Source organism: Schistocerca americana, chromosome 9 (genome assembly GCF_021461395.2).
Source record: "Schistocerca americana isolate TAMUIC-IGC-003095 chromosome 9, iqSchAmer2.1, whole genome shotgun sequence".
NCBI lineage: Eukaryota > Metazoa > Arthropoda > Insecta > Orthoptera > Acrididae > Schistocerca > Schistocerca americana.
Genome location: NC_060127.1, coordinates 9,775,561 through 9,794,807, shown reverse-complemented (window position 1 = coordinate 9,794,807; position 19,247 = coordinate 9,775,561). Strand labels below are relative to the sequence as shown.

Sequence of the window (19,247 nt, the reverse complement as noted above, 5' to 3'; positions counted from 1 at the left end):
GGCGAGGGAAAGAAGGCGAGGGAAAGAAGGCGAGGGAAAGAAGGCGAGGGAAAGAAGGCGAGGGAAAGAAGGCGAGGGAAAGAAGGCGAGGGAAAGAAGGCGAGGGAAAGAAGGCGAGGGAAAGAAGGCGAGGGAAAGAAGGCGAGGGAAAGAAGGCGAGGGAAAGAAGGCGAGGGAAAGAAGGCGAGGGAAAGAAGGCGAGGGAAAGAAGGCGAGGGAAAGAAGGCGAGGGAAAGAAGGCGAGGGAAAGAAGGCGAGGGAAAGAAGGCGAGGGAAAGAAGGCGAGGGAAAGAAGGCGAGGGAAAGAAGGCAAGGGAAAGAAGGCAAGGGAAAGAAGGCAAGGGAAAGAAGGCAAGGGAAAGAAGGCAAGGGAAAGAAGGCAAGGGAAAGAAGGCAAGGGAAAGAAGGCAAGGGAAAGAAGGCAAGGGAAAGAAGGCAAGGGAAAGAAGGCAAGGGAAAGAAGGCAAGGGAAAGAAGGCAAGGGAAAGAAGGCAAGGGAAAGAAGGCAAGGGAAAGAAGGCAAGGGAAAGAAGGCAAGGGAAAGAAGGCAAGGGAAAGAAGGCAAGGGAAAGAAGGCAAGGGAAAGAAGGCAAGGGAAAGAAGGCAAGGGAAAGAAGGCAAGGGAAAGAAGGCAAGGGAAAGAAGGCAAGGGAAAGAAGGCAAGGGAAAGAAGGCAAGGGAAAGAAGGCAAGGGAAAGAAGGCAAGGGAAAGAAGGCAAGGGAAAGAAGGCAAGGGAAAGAAGGCAAGGGAAAGAAGGCAAGGGAAAGAAGGCAAGGGAAAGAAGGCAAGGGAAAGAAGGCAAGGGAAAGAAGGCAAGGGAAAGAAGGCAAGGGAAAGAAGGCAAGGGAAAGAAGGCAAGGGAAAGAAGGCAAGGGAAAGAGTTAGGAAGACAGTGAGATGGAGAAGAACAAAGAAAGGAACCAACCAAAGAAGGAAGAAACGAGAAGTGAAAAAGCAAAAAGATCACAAATATAGGTCGTGGGACCATCCGTCTCCGGACGCAGGCGCTAACTACCCCCTTGAGGGGGATGGACTCCTTTTAGTCGCCTCTTACGACAGGCAGGAAGACCTCGGGCCTATTCTAACCCCCGGATCCGCAGGGGGCGTTCAATATCCCCCGTGAGTCCCACACACTTGAGCAATAATCTAGAACCACTTGCACAAATGATTTCTGAGCAATTTCCTTTGCAGACTGACTGCACTTCCTACAGTATTCTACCAATAAACTGAAGTCCATCATCTGCTTTACCTATAACTGAACCAATGTGATCATTCCACTTCATATTCCTATAAAGTGTTACACCCAGGTATTTTTATGATTTGGCAGATTCCCATAGTGACTCAATGATATTATAGTCATAGGATATCAAGTTTTTGTTTTGTGAAGTGCACAATTTCACATTTCTTATCATTTAAAACAAGTTGTTAATCTTTGCTTCACGTTGAAATCTTATCAAGATCTGAGTGAATATTTACACAGCTTCTTTCAGACAGTATCTAATCATAAGTAACTGCAATATCTGCGAGAAATCTGAGGTTAATATTGTCTGCAATGTCATTAATACTAAACATGAACAGCAAGCATCTTAAGACTTCCCTAGGGCACACCTAAAGCTACTTCTACATCTGATTAGCATTCCAAGATAACATCCCTATCAAAAAGTCCTCAACCGAGTGACACATTTCTGTTTATACCTCATATGATTGTACTTCTGACAGTAAGTGCAGGTGCAGCACTGAGTCAAATGCTTTTCAGAAATCAAGATGCACTGCATCTACCCAGTTGCCTTGATCCAAAGTACGCCGTAAGAAAAGTGCGAGTTGGATTTCACTTGATCGATGTTTTTGGGATCCATGCTGGTTGACACTGACGTCATTTGTTCGATGTGTCTCATTATATTTGGGCTCAGAAAATGTTCGAAGATTCTACAACTAATCAATGTCTAAGATATTATTGTGACCTGTGTTTTTTCCACGACTGGGCACGGGGTTCGAGGTATCTATGATAGATTATAGTTACAAGACGGGCGAACTCTGCCACAAATTCAGAATAGAATCTGATAGGAACTCCATTAGCCCCTGGAGCTCTGTTCAATTTCAACAATTTCAGCTGTTCAACACCACTGACATCTTCAAAATCTTCAATGTATCTAATTTTCTCGAGAATTTAAATGTGTGGCTCTCTTTCCACGTTAAAAACAATTTCGATATTACCAACATTTTGTGTGTAGCAACATATGCATAAAATGCACTGAATGTAAACTGACAAACAACAAAATTTTTCACTCCAAACTCTTAAAGTATGCATGGGGTTTGAAGTATCACGAACATTACAGGCAACAGAAACAAAACGTTCATTATAAATCTGAGATATCAGAGTACAAGATGTGAAAAACAATTTTGTACTGAATAGTTTCCTCAAAATCAAATGGTAATGACTGCATAGCGGAGAACATGCTTAAATCCCAAAACAGCAGCTTTTAGTTTTTTACATGCTAAGTGCAAGTTTCTAAAGAGTAACTAAAGAGACAGATGTACCTTTGCTTGATCTACAGAAAACAACTTTTTTTGAGACGTCACGACTGAATTTCCCCTCATCGCGTACTGTATGACAAGATGCACTGAGCAAGCGGCACTCCTTGACACTACGTGATATGACAGTAATGCATAGGTGTTTTATCACTGTCATCCCAGTGTGAACCAGTTCAGTTGCTTCCACTGCATTTGTATGTGCTCTGCTAATCCAAGTTGCTTTTGCATCGTATCATGAGTCTCATAGCCTATTATATTTTGTATCTTATCATGCCAGTGCCATCTTCATCTCAGAGTAGCTCTTGCACTCTACATCCTCTATTTGTTGGGTGTATTTTGATGTGCCTTCCTCTAAATTTTTTACCCTCTACAACTCTCCCTACTACCAAGCAAGTTATTTTCTGATGTCTTAAATGTCTTGTCAGCCTGTACCTTCTCCCAGTCAGTGTTTCCCATGTGTTTGTAGGGACTGCAGACTGCAAAGCAGTCAAGAACATTATGAATGTACACACACTGAAAAATTAACCCGACGTCTACCTAAGGCATGTTAACACAGAGGTGCTTTGCTTCCAGCAATCTGCCACTGACTACTGAATCTTAAGTATGTCCGCTTGGCTTTTGCAGTGTTCTTAGCAATAAACTGTCTTCTCAGTCATTATCTCAGGTTATTGTACCTCTGTTAACTTCCCTATAATGATAACTGCATGTTCCTTTTTTCACTAGTTCTATGGAGAACCTCTACATTCTGTATCAGTCCACCTATTTTTTCAACATCCTCCTATTCTAGCACATCTCCAGCGTTTCAATACTCTTTCCTGGTTCTAGAATGAGATTTTCACTCTGCAGCGGAGTATGCGCTGATATGAAACTTCATGGCAGATTAAAACTGTGTGACGGACCCAGACTCGAACTCAGGACCTTTGCCCGCGAAAGGCAAAGGTCCCGACTTCGAGTCTCTGTCTGGCACACAGTTTTAATCCGCCAGGAAGTTTCATATCAGCGCACACTCCGCTGCAGAGTGAAAATCTCATTCTGGAAACATCCCCCAGGCTGTGGCTAAGCCATGTCTCCGCATATCCTTTCTTTCAGGAGTGCTAGTTCTGCAAGGTTCGCAGGAGAGGAGGTACTGGCAGTAGTAAAGCTGTGAGGACGGGGCGCGAGTTGTGCTTTGGTAGAGCACTTGCCCACGAAAGGCAAAGGTCCTGAGTTCAAGTCTGTCCGGCACACAGTTTTAATTTGCCAGGAAGTTTCCCTTTCCTGGTTGTTCCACAATCCACTGGAATATAGTGCTGCACTCCAAAAGAGTATTACCACAAATTTCTCACTCTAAAGCTGATGTGTGATACTAGCAGACTTCTCTTTGTCTTCTCACCCTTCCCTTGCTTATCACCTCCGTATGTCCTCTTCGCTTTTTCCATGTTATTTTGCTTCCCAGATAGTTTTCCTTCACTTCATCTACTCCATGGTCCTCAATCCTCATTAAGTTTACCACCAATCTCATTTATACTACTACTCATTTCTTTCCTCAATTTACTCTAATCATTCCGTTAAACACTCAGAAATTTTTCACTTTCACTGAAGATAGATCTTTCAGCAGCAAATAATACTGACCAAAATGAGAGGGCTGTGACAGATACAGGGATGAGAAACAACAAGGTCATTTTAGCAATGCTGAATTTCACACTATCCAAATCCATGAAACAAACACAAAATACATTGATTTAAAAAGCAGGTAAAACTTTACTTAACACCTTATAAAGAGAGAATCTCTGTTCCTTCCATACCAACTAAGTGTAGTCCAGATACGACAAATTCAGAGAAATAGTGTTTCATATCGAGTAAATTAAAAGGAACAGATCTCTCCATGGTACAAAAAAACAAGCTAGGCCATTTTCAGGAGCACAAAAATAGCACACCAGAATTAAAACAATGCAAAATCTTCATAATTTGCTACATTTTACACAAGCTTGAAATTTACAGTGTACTACAATGCAAGATGTTTTTGGCAGTTTCCACAATGAGACTGTCTCAATATCTGACAGCTTCTGGCCATATTTAAGGCATATTAGTGGCAAAACTGCAATAATTTCATTACATGATAGAAATGATACTGTTACCAACAACAGTGTCAATAGAGGATGGTTGCTAAACACTGGTTTCCAGAATTCCTTCACCAACATACAAACAGGAAATATTCCAGAATATGAGTCAATAACAGTAGCTGATGTTGAGTTATTGCTTAAGGAGACAAAACAGCTGATGTCCCCCACCCACCCCAAGGACAGAAGCAGCAGACCTAATCTGTTAGTATATACCATAAATTCTGTGCACAAGTGTTAGTGTTCTAAATGTTTGAGTACTGTGTATCAGATGGAACATGAAACAAGCCCAGTATTCAACTAGTCTAATGTGGGAAGCTACCTAAAAACGACACCCAGACTGGCCAGCAAGCCGAGCCCTCGTTGTGTGGCTAAAGCACTGCTCCCAACATGAGCATGTGCAAATGTATATATTCCCAGCTTGTTGACGGATGTCAGAAATCTGGTAGGTTTCCATTCTTTTTTGTGCACTTGCTGATAACTCAGCACTTCCATTTGGTAATAGGCATACTTTATTCCTACATTAATTTAATGTCTGTTGGTTGTGTATGCATTGTCTCCACAAGCAAATCTAATGTATCTGTATATGGTTGGTTGATTGGGAGGGAGGGAGGGGACCAAACAGAGAGGTCATCAGTTTCATGATCCAAAAAGGCAGAAACTAAGGGAGGAACAACACCAGCATCGCAGTCCAGTTGATGGGAAAGGAAATCGGGTGACAAAAGAGGCGGAAGGAGTGTCAGGGTTGCAGGAAGAGTAAAGAATGGTGGAGGGGAAGGTGAGAGTGGGCAAGAGCAGTGGGCACTGCTGCTGATCCCCACACTATCACAACCACCACACAGCATGGACAACACCGGGGAAGAACAGACAAGAAAACAGGAAATAAAGCAGCACAAAAACCAGATGAAACAGGGAAAAGGGAAAGCAAGAGGGAAGTAGGAAGGAACCTGGTCAGTCCCAACACTAAACGAGGGACTTCAATTCTGGAAGGAAATTCAGAAACTCAAATTTGGAAGGACAAACCACTTTTGTGAAGAAAAATCTTGACGGACATAAGTGTGCAAGGGTCATCCACTAACACCCGTGGCAGGGGCATTTTTAATGTGAAAGCCCAAAATGCAGGAGGCAGCCCAGCAAAATATTACTCACTGTGAGAGGGGTGGCATAAATACCAAGGGGTGGGGGTGAGGAGCCCAATACAAAGACAGCAGTAGAAGGTAGATTCCCACCAAGTGAGGCAGAAGAAAGAATGCCACGTGGCAGGAGTCCCCTTTATCACTAAGTTTATTAGAAATGGGGGTCTTTGAGAACTGGGGAAGGGAAATCAACCTAACAAGCAGCACGGTCAAGACAGACATGAAGGTTATGGACAGAGACCAAAGGGTGGTGGTAAAAAAAAGGGAAATACCCTGAAGGTCAGTTTTTGAGTACAAACTCCACAATACTTGGATGAGGGAAGACCGCTTAATAAAGCAGAGGACCCTGTAAATGGCCATCAGTTCCATGGTAAACACCCCACATGTGGCAGGTAAGAGATGGTGTTCCATGCCAATAGAAGACTAAGGCATATCCTTCATGATCAGCAGATTTAGAGCCATTGGCATAAAAAACAATAGCATCCCAAATCTCTTGTAAGGGCTGGAGGAACAAACAAATGAACACGACTGGAGTGACAGACTTTTGCACCCCAGAAGATATCCATCTGAATCTGGGGACAAGGAACTAACCAAGAGGGTGTGTTCAGGAAAGAGCGAGGGGAAACAAGACACAGAGGGAAGACAGAAATAGCGCCAAAAGGAAGAAAGGCAAATTGATAAATTCATCCGAGGGTGGGCAGTGGGCAGGCTATGTCCCAGAGTTGTGAAAATAAGAGGGTGAGCTGGGAAAGAGCAGACGGTGATGGCTGAGGAAACCTAGGGATGGAACTGCCGATCCAAAATGGGAGGATCCCACTATCAGCTAGAACATTGCAGGCAGGGACAGTGCAAAAGGCACCAGTGGCCGAATGGGTATCATGATGGTGGGCTGGGTCCAAGAGGAGCAATGTGGGAGAGGCAGCTGAGAAACTTCACATCCACAGTCCAGATGGGACAAAACTAATGCTTGATAAAGGCAGAGAAGAGCCTATTTACCACAACCTACCCTCCTACATACAAGATACCAACCATTTCCTCCAGTGACTCCACAGATCCTTCTCCCTTACAACATGGTACCCTGCTGTCACCTTTGACGTTACCTTTCTTTACACTAACATCCCTAATGCCAGTATTTAATACTATAAGGACGCATGACCAGTTCCCACAAGCAGCACTTCACCCCCCCCCCCCCTCAATAGAGCCTCCTCCATACCCCCACAACACAGTGGCCACTCATGCTGCTGCTTGCCATCTGGCTTTAGCTGCCAGAGACTGGTCGTGTGTGTGTGTGTGTGTGTGTGTGTGTGTGTGTGTGTGTGTGTGGGCGCGCGCGCGCAGGTTTTATCTGCATGTGTGTGTATTTTCAACAAAGGCCTTGTTGACTGAAAGCTCACTTTCCAACATTTTTGTTATTCCTATCAGCAACTCAGCATCTCCACCATATGGTCAGTAGCAACTATCCTCTTCATAATATTGTTACATCCCATCCAGATAAAATTATATTGCTGATTTATTAGGATAAGTTATATTGGTTCTATTCTTATATTCAAGGTTCATCATGTAAAACGTCAAATTTAAGGTTCATCATGTAAAATAATCACATGAGTGTAATTTGCACGGGTGCTTTCAAATTTGAGGAAGCAGCATCTTTCTTTCTTGTTTATAAAGTTACAATTGGCAGCTATCACTACAAATACCATTGAGCAGCACAGTGAGAGGTTGATGTAGGTATAGTGCATGTCTTGTTAACGCATATTTTGTCACATTCCACATCTCTGAAGTGTCTTTCACAATGAGACATGAATGTACAAAATGTGTTTTCCACACAATCTCTTACCCTAGTGACAATGCCACTATCATGAAACAATGATTTTTCAGTTCAGTCAAGGACCAAACTATCAAAATATGAAGGCATCCACTCATCCAGGACACAGTTAGGATTTTAATGTTAAGTAAGAAATTTGTCCACTGCAGACCTATCTATAACCAGGTAGGTGTAATTACAGTCTTTGGTTGATTAGCCTTCTACTGCCCCTATGTAGTTTAATAAAAGGCATGAAATTGACAGTCACATTCTAGATTGGTACTGTGCATGCACGTGTCATTTTCTGAAGTATGATGGGTATCCCTGGAAAATTTTGGAATCACCAATTCCGTATCCACCATTACCGCAACTTCTCCTCTGTCAATCTCTTTTGTATTGATAATGTATTGATTAAGTCAGGTGATGCTGAGGGAATTAGATTAGGAAATGAGGCACTTAAAGTAGTAAAGGAGTTTTGCTATTTGGGGAGCAAAATAACTGATGATGGTCGAAGTAGAGAGGATATAAAATGTACGCTGGCAATGGCAAGGAAAGCGTTTCTGAAGAAGAGAAATTTGTTAATATCCAGTATTGATTTAAATGTCAGGAAGTCATTTCTGAAAGTATTCGTATGGAGTGTAGCCATGTATGGAAGTGAAACATGGATGATAAATAGTTTGGACAAGAAGAGAATAGAAGCTTTCGAAATGTGGTGCTACAGAAGATTGCTGAAGATTAGATGGGTAGATCACATAACTAATGAAGTATTGAATAGGATTGGGGAGAAGAGAAGTTTGTGGCACAACTTGACCAGAAGAAGGGATCGGTTGGTAGGACATGTTCTGAGGCATCAAGGGATCACCAATTTAGTATTGGAGGGCAGCGTGGAGGGTAAAAATCGTAGAGGGAGACCAAGAGATGAATACACTAAGCAGATTCAGAAGGATGTGGGTTGCAGTAGGTACTGGGAGATGAAAAAGCTTGCACAGGATAGAGTAGCATGGAGAGCTGCATCAAACCAGTCTCAGGACTGAAGACCACAACAACAAACAACAACATTGCGTAACAGATATTCAGAATGCCTACAATGTTCAGCCAAACCAGATTGTGTTGAATTGTGAGTTACAAAAGAGTGCGAGCATGTACATTGTGTGCGTGTGCATGTTTTTCATTGTACATGTATTGTTAATCTTATGTATTTCTAATTCTGATCCAGCCTGTCCAATAAAAACTAGTGAATGATTAACATATGGAAATAAACCTTATTCACACATAAATACTTTTTGTAAACTTAAATGTTAATCTGTCTCTCATAAGATAAAAAACTCACTCACACAGTAGAGCACAAAAGGGGGTGAGGGTCCAGCAGCCACAGTTGCAGCCTTGTCAGAGCCGGATACATACGATTACCACAAGACTTACCACGAGTGCCTGACACAGCCCCTTCTCCATCGCGCGGAGTGAGCTGATTGGCACGATCGGGTATTGGGACAAGCGGTGGCCTTCTACTGGCCGGAGTCAACGTACCGACCACAGTAGCTGCAGCTGTGGCCCCCTCTGTGCGGCCGTTCTCATCGACGGTCAGCAGCCCGAGTCGTGCCGGGATTTCTGCCAGGGCACTGCGCGTGGCTCGCCGCTGCAGTGAGGCATTCGCCACCTGCGGTGTAGCTGGGTTCTCCATGCTCATTTTGTGTCACGTGTCAGTTATCTACTAAACTGAAGAACAAACAATGACCATTAAAATTTAGTAAAACAATTTGACTACATACATGCTCTAAAATTTAAATGCTTCAAATGGAGTAACACAAACCAGCAGTAACAGGATCTATTACTTAGTTCATTATCAGAGCACATGTCTAACTACCTTAAATCTCATTCAGATAATTTTGCACTGAATGATACAAAACCATTCCTCTGTAACCACCTTTAATTAAATAAATGACTTGCAAAAACTACAAGTAATCTTGGCCATATACAAAAGTTATGAATGTTAAAAGAGCACCCGATCTTATCTGCAGCATAGTACACTGATGTACTACCAGTACGCGCAGATCTGGCTGCAAAGCTGTGAACTAATTTCTCATCTCCAATGGGGTAAATGAAAGAGTTACAACAAATGGTTTTTCTGATTTGGTGGTTCTCAAATTTGTCATCTAACAAAACAATAATATCCAATTACATTATAAAACAATAAATCATATATCTAAAGATGATGTGACTTACCAAACGAAAGTGCTGGCATGTCGATAGACACACAAACAAACAAACACAAACATACACACAAAATTCAAGCTTTCGCAACCAACGGTTGCTTCATCAGGAAAGAGGGAAGGAGAGGGAAAGACTAAAGGATGTGGGTTTTAAGGGAGAGGGTAAGGAGTCATTCCAATCCCGGGAGCGGAAAGACTTACCTTAGGGGGGAAAAAAGGACACTTGTGCGCGCGCGCACACACACACACACACACACACACACACACACACACACACAAGCAGACCACATGTATATGGGGATGGATGTGTGTGTGTGTCCTTTTCCCCCCCTAAGGCAAGTCTTTCCGCTCCCAGGGTTGGAACGACTCCTTACCCTCTCCCTTAAAACCCACATCCTTTCGTCTTTCCCTCTCCTTCCATCTTTCCTGATGAAGCAACTGTTAGTTGCGAAAGCTTGAATTTTATGTGTACGTTTGTGTGTCTATCGACATGCCCGCGCTTTCGTTTGGTAAGTCACATCATCTTCGTTTTTAGATATATTTTTCCCACGTGGAATGTTTCCCTCTATTATATTCAAGACAATAAATGAGTCAGATATACAGTATATGATCTTCTTATACCCTACAATTTACCTCAGAACATGCAGAAATAGGGAACAGCTCCCTCTGTCTCCATTTGTCAGCCGTGCTACCATCTTATTTTTACTGTACAGACTAGAACAGTACCCGTAATTTCTATGCCGTCACAGAGCATTTACCAACTGCCATTATTATACAGGAAACTAGTCGTGTATGTACATATTTTCTGTTTTAGATGTAACAACTGATGTTTAGGTCCATATGGATCCAGAATTACATAGATCTGAAGATTATCAACTTTGATCTAAAGGTCATATTATAAAAATAAATGTGTAACTGTCAGCAAAGCGAATTAATTTTTAACAGTGATCACTAAACTCCATCATTGAAGTGACATTAATTGCACAAGATTCATTCATTCTCTTACAACATTAACTACTACACAATTCAAACACAGTCAAACTTAACCTTCTAACAAAACCAGCAATTTTACAAATTACTGGCATCAACAAGCAAGTCTACATAATCTTGCGCACAGACTCCTGTAAAAAATGCAAGCAATACTTCAATCCATCAAAATTTCTAAGTCAAACATTATAATCCTAAAACAGGCTGTGAAATGCAATACAGTAAGTTCTCCAAAAAAGTTACTGAAAATATTAACCATTAAGTATGTTGAAGTCAAACTGGAAATCAATCATACAGTGGTTGCATTTTACACATTCTTTGAATGTAATTTGGACAGAAAAATAATGTAGCATTACATATGCTTCTGTGGCTCAAACTGTGCACCACACTTAGTGTATATAGTATTATTAACACTTTGTACAGTTGGTAACAATATACACACATATTTGAATATCTGTAAATATAAGAGATTCTTCAGAATTTGCATAAAATTTCCCTACTTCAAATTAACTAGGAAAATAATTTTCACCTTTAAAACAATGACACCTGCTCAAACAAATGTGCTTAAATACTTCTGCAATAAGCAGAAATTATGAGTCAGATTCCCCACAAATTTTTGGAACCTGTTACTCATACTTATTAAGTTTTAAGAGTACCTAATCATTCTTGCTTTATTTAAGGAAATAAATATTGTAGTCAAAGTAGATATAGTAGTAGGAATAAGCTCCACTTAGTAACACTTAGCTAATACGTGCATAGACTTATGAGAATTAACACACGAGATTACTTTTAATAATACTGTAGCATTACCCCCATTATGTACCAAACACTGCACCCCCTTACTGCATAATTTGGCATTTTACATTCAAACAATTTGTAGAAACTTTCACTGGTCTAATACGTATAATACACGGAAGTTTTTGGTGTGAAATGCCACGTATCTCGCGTCTGAAAACGCACAAGGTTTCTAATTCAGAAGAAGACTCCACCACAACTAAATGACCAATATATTTCTCTGTGAAATATGTAAGCATTAATCTTGGTCGGACGATGTTTACCACGAAATAAATCAACAATTTAAGTAGCTTAACTGCCACACCTGCACGTAAATGAAAACTGCAGTGAGCCAGAATTCCGGATGATCTGCCGGCAGTAATAAACTCAAATACAACACAACAAATTAGTACTTACTAATGCCTTAGTACTGAACGTAGTGGCCACTTTCTCCTACAACTATTTACGCGCCAAATTGTATGCGCTTGATGCGTCATTCCCGCGCAAACTTCTCAAGCTCTCTGGTTCTATTTACTTGAAACTTACTAATTTGGTAACATTTGTATAGTTCTTACATATAAATGATAAAATCATTTAAGGCACTAAAACTAATGATGGCATCAATAACTTCACACTACCTGTGACGAAAACAGAGTCACTCTGTCGAGCCCTTCCAGCTGCACCCGCTAGGTCCTCAGCAGTCAGCACGACTAGTCACTTACCCTCCACTACCTCTAGCGCTTGTTTCCGACGCGAAGAATTTCGCGGCATTTTCCCTCCGAGCAATATCATAGGCTGCAGCTGAGTGCCTACGTCAGCACCAATGAGGTAAACGAACCCCAGCGATGTCTCGTGACGTAGTAGTGACGTTTGACGCTGGTTACATGCAAAGAGTAACTTAAAATGAATGCATGTTAAGAAACCATAGTTTGAGCATCAGCTAACAGGAAAACGAGGTGAGACTATTTATTTATTTCTTATTTTTGATGGTATTATTTATATAATGAATTGCATATAAGTATAAATTTCACTGAAACGTAAATGAACAGCGGTAAACCAGGCTCTATTACCACCTAGTACAGTCGAATCAGATGTTAGTACATATCCTTTCAGAAGATAGGGACTTCGAAAAGAAACAAACAAGTCAGAAAAAATGTACATATTTCCCCCTAACTAAACTAAAAAAAGGCAAACATTATTAGTATATAACAATATATCGGGACTACGCAAATAACTTCCGATCGCCTTTGTTTCAGCATTTAAAGAATTGAGAACTCTGTATGTGACGGGTTGTTTTATGTAATTATGAGGCGATTAGAAATTAACATGTGTTGTGCTGTGGATGCCTTTTGTGGATTCGTAGTAGAGCATTCTTACAGATGTAAAGCAGTATTTTGAGGTTAGGTGTACGATAAACAAATCACAGATGCTAGAGATATTTATTGGAAACTTAGCTAACTCATGTGTTTCGGAGACAATGCGTGAAGTACTATTTATTTCCGGTGCATTAACGATCTCGAAGAGGTTGCAGGTAGTATTTAGTTCGTTGTAATGCACTTGGATCCGTAATCTGAGAGAGAATCATCTTGATCAACTCGTTAGTGAGGGGACTCTGAGCAGAAGAGAGACGCTATAATGTCACTTGATGTTGTTGTTTGTGTTTTAGGGTGGCAAGAAAAGAAATATAAATATTCGGGAGCACATTGTGCATTCAGTTAGGAAATCACAGCCCGTAAAACTGTCAACAACCCAAAATTTGTCAGAATATCTTATTGTTTTACTACACATGTTCTACTACGTCTGATCTTAGTTATTCCAGGATAAAAGCCAGTAACTAAGAAGTAAAATCATATAGCCAGTTTGCAAATTGTAAAATATGTTCCTGTTCTTTAGACAGAAAAATGTAGCCTACATTAATTTGTTACCCATGAGTATTATCACAGCATTTCCAACTTTCAGGAGTGCACAATGTATTTAAAGACAGAAAAAAAATTAATCATCAAAAACTACTAAGTCAAAAAAATTCACGCTGTTTAAGTAAATTTCCTAGTGAGACAGTTGTACAAGTATAAACATTGCAGATAACTTATGGTGAAAACGCACCCTGCTTTGCACTTGCAAATCCCTCTCACTCTGTTTACCTGTAGATGAGATTAGGGTAGTTGAACTTAGTATTGCCCTATGGCATTATCATCTGGGGTAATTCAGTTAATCTCAGAAAAGTGTTTATTTTACAGAAGCAGATTGTAAGTTATTATTTAAGCTGCGTAACTGAACATTTAGCAGAAACCATCATTATGATCTATTATGCAAAATGATCCTCGAAATATGTAACTAAGTAATTTGATGGACTTGGGGTATCCTTACACTCACATGTTGATATGTGAACTCCCCAATGGCATTTTTTGTTAGTGAATTTAATATGAACTGTAAAACTGATGATCAGAATACTAGAAGTGAAAATAATTTCCATGCATACAATGCCTAGTATTGAGTATGGAACTTATATTCTAATGCAAACATCTGTAACAGGTTGCTGGTAGACATCAGAGGCAGGGTTAAAAATCTACAGATCTGGAAAAATAAAGTAAAATAGTATCTTACAAGTCAATCCTTTTACAATGTACTAATATAGTTGGACTTTGGGATGCAATTGCTGTTAACACTAATATTCATATTGCACAAGTTATTAACTTCTTCAGTATGTAGTAGTTTTTTAAACCATTAAATTTCCATGAACACTTTGTTTGTAGCAGTGGATCAAAACAGAAACTGAATAATGTTATAGGAAGACCAGTGGCTTGCTTTCAAAGTAGCTGCTTTTACCGTGATGTACATGTATAAAATAATCAATAAGTAGATTAGCACGAGTCATAATTCATTGTTAGGCCTAGTATATTTTATAAAAGTTGGCAGTAGAGGATTCTCTATTGTCAACAGTTGACCAGTAAAATTTGTTTACGTAAATCACATATAATTGAAAAGTTTTACCAAAATAACTTTTTCAATCTTCAAGGCAATGTGAGGAGATCATGCTGCCATTCTTGATTTTTATTAATGGAAACAGTTGCACATTTTGAATGTTGGACACTGAAGTTGTTACTTGCAAAGATATTTTCATTACTAATCAGTTACTATGAAAGTATATCCTGATTAATGAAAGAAGACTGCACTGAACATATACAAACCTGTTATAAGAGAAACAAAGTGTCAGAATTGTGAATGCAATTATATGTTGTCCCAATGAGAACACAATTTGGATGAAATGCGCTATGAGAAATTACAAATTTACCTAATACCTGCATCAAATAATGTTTCCATGGGTGTTTATTTTGTTGGATGTAGCCAACTGTTGGGTTAACAGAAATGTCAAATTCCATCTGTCTGCTTTGACCAATGACATCATCAATATGGCGGAAATGACCATTCACAACAACTTCCATATCGCGACTATGACAACAAACACGAAAATAGATCAAAAAACCATCAAACACATATTCCTCCTATAATATAATGAAACTAACGGGACAAGTGAGGGAAATTGGGGGTTTTTGGGTGGGGACAAACTAACAGCAAACACACGCCACTAAACCAAACGACAAAACCGGTAAAATAAACTGAAGACAACATTCGCGAAATCAACTAGAAACAATATCTAATGGAATCGAACACTTCCCTTGATGTGTATAGGTCAACAGAAAGTACCAATATCAATTCATAAACCCCAAAACCTACAACCACTTCCATAATCGTCACTACCTCAAAAACCACAAGAAAACACCAAATCTGAAGCTGAACACTTCCCTTGATGTATATAGGTCAACGGAAAGTACCGATACCAATTCATAAACACCAAAACCTACAAGCACTTCCGCAATCATCACTACCTCAAAAACCACAAGAAAACACCAAATCTGAAATCGAACACTTCTCTTGACCTCACAGGGTCAACAACAACACACAAAACCAACTCACCAATACCAGCAACCCCCCCCCCCCCCCCCTTTCCCCCGACACGTGATCCACAACTCATCTAACCAGATAAAAACATGAACAAAAGAAATGAAAATTCACCAAATGAAAGCTCCATCGCTGCCTACTAGATTGGACACCACAATCCCAAAACCTCACCAACCCACAACCCTGGGCCTGTACATCTTACTAACAGCCCTAAAGAAAACCCTAAAAATACAGTACCCGTCAGGGATGCTGGTCCGCCAACAGTACTCATCTAAATGAGCCTGAAGGTTGGAAGAGTGCCTCTTCCCCCTCCCTATTAACAGAATTAACAGCCACCCAAAACCCCTCTATAGTATTTGTACAGGCCCCACTCTCATAATTCTTGAACTTCACACTGTGATTAATAACTAAATGATTGTAACCCTCCCAACCCAACCCACTATAAGACGCAAACCCATCAGAAACTGTAGTACTCCCCTGTTCTACATAACCTCTTTGTACGATTTTCCACAACCCTAAACACACACTCAGAAGAACCAGCCCCCCACACCCATAAACCAACCACAGGCTTACCCCTCCCATGCTGCCTCCTGCCAAACTGTGACTCATCAGTCTCAACCTTTACTCCAGGCCCACCCAACTTACACCTGTATTTAATGTATTCTGAACAAACCTCCCAACAAAAAGAATACTAATCAAGGACCGTTCACTCACTCTCACCCTCATGCGCGCAAAAACTGTGTGAGGACTGATAACAAAAATGGTAACTCATCAACACAATTTCACGCATGCCCAACCTGGACTTCTCGAACCCCGGCGAATGGAGACCCAAACGTTGTCACGCCAGCACCTCTACATATAGTCATCCCTGGTCTGAGATGCCGGAGCTTTCGTTAACTTCATTTACTTGCCACATACAGAGCACTTCACCAGCTCAGCCAGTAATCCAAAAAGCTGCAAAAATTTGATGAACGACATAGCAGTGTCGCCCATCATACCCCACAGCCGAAAACTGTTCACTTTATCAGTCATATCCATTCCTAACAACAACATAAAATAAGTAATCTGGAAAATTCAAACACGACAAACCACATACAACACTAAATTACCATAGAAAAAACAGAAAATTAAACCATCGACTCATTCCACAATATGCCACTAATCTTCACTTATAACCACAACAACCGACAACGTCAACAAATCAAATGAATGCTATATGACACACACCACACAACCCACAAACCCCACTTGAGAGCACCACCAAACCTCAACGACTTACCACCTACAAACACATCACAAGCGCACACTAAACCAACAACAAAACCTTTCCCGCAACCTACAAACACCCCACCAGTGAGCACCACCAACAGCACAAGAAGACATCTACAAACACGCGACACACAAATTGAACTTGGCGCCGTCATGATGTCACACATCACAACAGACTTATGTCACGGGTCAACGCTGACGGGTGGCATCGGACGCTTATGGTGACCCCAGTTGTCTGCCTCACACTTCATTTGGAAGATATTCCAACAAAAACATACTGCATGTCATTATACAGGGTGGTTATGATTAGACTTCCATAACTTGACCCAGTGTAGATGGACAACTATTTACTATATGGGTGTCCAATCGTATGGGAACTATGTTCAGACTCTGCACTGCAGGATTTTCTCTACTAGCTTTGTGCACATAGTATTCCATATTTGGCTTATTATGCTGAGTCACATGTTGATGAGGTAATTAGATCAATTGTGTACAGAGAAGGAGCGTGAGAACACCACTGTTGTGTTTGGATCAGTATTATAAGACATTCTATTGACTGATTTCAGTCATCCATCCACCCACCCATCATGTTCTCTGGATCCCATGAACAAGGAGATCCTTCAGAGATGGGGAGCGAGGTACAAAGTAACAGACAAACACATTGTAAGTACCTAATCCGCCCTGCTGTATTAAGAATAAAGCAGCACTACATTGCTTAATGCTATTCACACTTTTACCAATTAAACTTAATAAAGAAATTTAGTAAGCAAGCCACTACTGTGAAGAAAGGTGCTGCTTTGTCAGTTTTATTATGTAGCTGCTGTTTAGCTGCTATCAGGGGCTTAATATTTACTTCATTATGATGATATTTTTGAAAGAAAGTAATTTTACACCTATGGATGATGTGTCCTGTTTATAGCACATTACGACTTGTCATACACTTCATTATAAACATTGCTACTCGCCATGTGTCCCTGGATCTGGATATTCACATAATGTCTACAGAGTGGGTTATGAGAAATGTTTTTAATTTTATTTTGAATTGGTAGGGATTCCCAGTTTCATGCTTTAATATTAGACAGGATGTTACTGACTACCTTACCCCGGAGTATCATACACAGTTCTGTTCTGAATCCTGGACAAGGAGGCATAGTCTGCATGAAAATTATTTTTGTGTCTTTTATAGTGACTGTATATGCAGATCAGTTGAAACTGGTTTTTATTATCAGCAAGGAAAACGAATAAGGAATAAATGTATTGGGAAGAGAGTGTAGCAATTCCAAGATTCTTAAAATGATTTCTGCAACATTTATTGCTATATACTTTCTCTAATATCCATACTGCTCGCTTCTGCTCAACAAACACTGTATTTACCTCAGGTGTGCTGCCCCAGAAGATAATTTCATAAGACAAAGTGCTGTGAAAATACGCGATACAAGGAACTGGTTTTGTGTTATATAAAAAAACAAAGATGATGTGACTTACCAAATGAAAGTGCTGGCAGGTCGACAGACACACAAACATACACACAAAATTCAAGCTTTCGCAACAGACTGTTGCCTCATCAGGAAAGAGGGAAGGAGAGGGAAAGACGAAAGGATGTGGGTTTTAAGGGAGAGGGTAAGGAGTCATTCCAATCCTGGGAGCGGAAAGACTTACCTTAGGGGGGAAAAAAGGATGGGTATACACTCGCGCGCGCGCACACACACACATATATGGGATATGTGTGTGTGTGTGTGTGAGTGTCTTTCCACTCCCGGGATTGGAATGACTCCTTACCCTCTCCCTTAAAACCCACATCCTTTCGTCTTTCCCTCTCCTTCCCTCTTCCCTGATGAGGCAACAGTTTGTTGCGAAAGCTTGAATTTTGTGTGTATGTTTGTGTGTCTGTCGACCTGCCAGCACTTTCATTTGGTAAGTCACATCATCTTTGTTTTTAGATTTATTTTTCCCACGTGGAATGTTTCCCTCTATTTTATATATAAAATAGAGGGAAACATTCCACGTGGGAAAAATATATCTAAAAACAAAGATGATTTGACTTACCAAACGAAAGCACTGGCAGGTCGATAGACACACATACATACACACAAAATTCAAGCTTTCGCAACCAACGGTTGCTTCATGAGGAAAGAGGGAAGGAGAGGGAAAGACGAAAGGATGTGGGTTTTAAGGGAGAGGGTAAGGAGTCACTCCAATCCCGGGAGCGGAAAGACTTACCTTAGGGGGAAAAAGACAGGTACACACACACACACACACACACACACACACACACACACACACACACACACACAGATATATATATATCCATCCGCACATACACAGACACAAGCAGACCCTGTGGTGAACTTGGGTTGGTAGACAACGATGTGCACAAAGGTTAGGTGGTTGTGTTGCCGCCAAAACACGTTAAAGGGTGGAGAAATTCGGGAAAATTTCGAAAAAACTGCGTGTAAATGTATTAAAAGGAGTGGT

General features: G+C 40.7%; 2 protein-coding genes across 6 annotated transcripts in view; one reads left to right on the top strand and one right to left on the bottom strand.

Moving 5' to 3' along the window:
* Positions 1–19,247, bottom strand: part of LOC124550908 — a 78,717-nt gene that overhangs the window by 46,742 nt on the left and 12,728 nt on the right. Inside the window, exons 2-3 of one of the 3 annotated variants that reach the window (XM_047125697.1) lie at positions 12,182–12,419; positions 9,100–9,288 (exon numbers count right to left, since the gene is read on the bottom strand). In XM_047125697.1, coding sequence (XP_046981653.1) covers positions 9,100–9,259 — 160 coding nt within the window. In that variant the 5' untranslated portion in view covers positions 9,260–9,288; positions 12,182–12,419. Of the gene's footprint in view, positions 1–9,099; positions 9,289–11,960; positions 12,053–12,181; positions 12,420–19,247 lie in introns of those variants that run through there. The other 2 variants (XM_047125698.1, XM_047125699.1) reach the window with 2 other exon arrangements.
* LOC124550907 (G patch domain-containing protein 2) overlaps positions 12,407–19,247 on the top strand; it is a 142,640-nt gene continuing 135,799 nt past the window's right edge. Inside the window, exons 1-2 of one of the 3 annotated variants that reach the window (XM_047125693.1) lie at positions 12,451–12,499; positions 17,339–17,435. In XM_047125693.1, the coding sequence (XP_046981649.1) occupies positions 17,360–17,435 (76 nt within the window). In that variant the 5' untranslated portion in view covers positions 12,451–12,499; positions 17,339–17,359. Of the gene's footprint in view, positions 12,500–17,338; positions 17,436–19,247 lie in introns of all 3 variants that reach the window. The other 2 variants (XM_047125695.1, XM_047125696.1) reach the window with 2 other exon arrangements.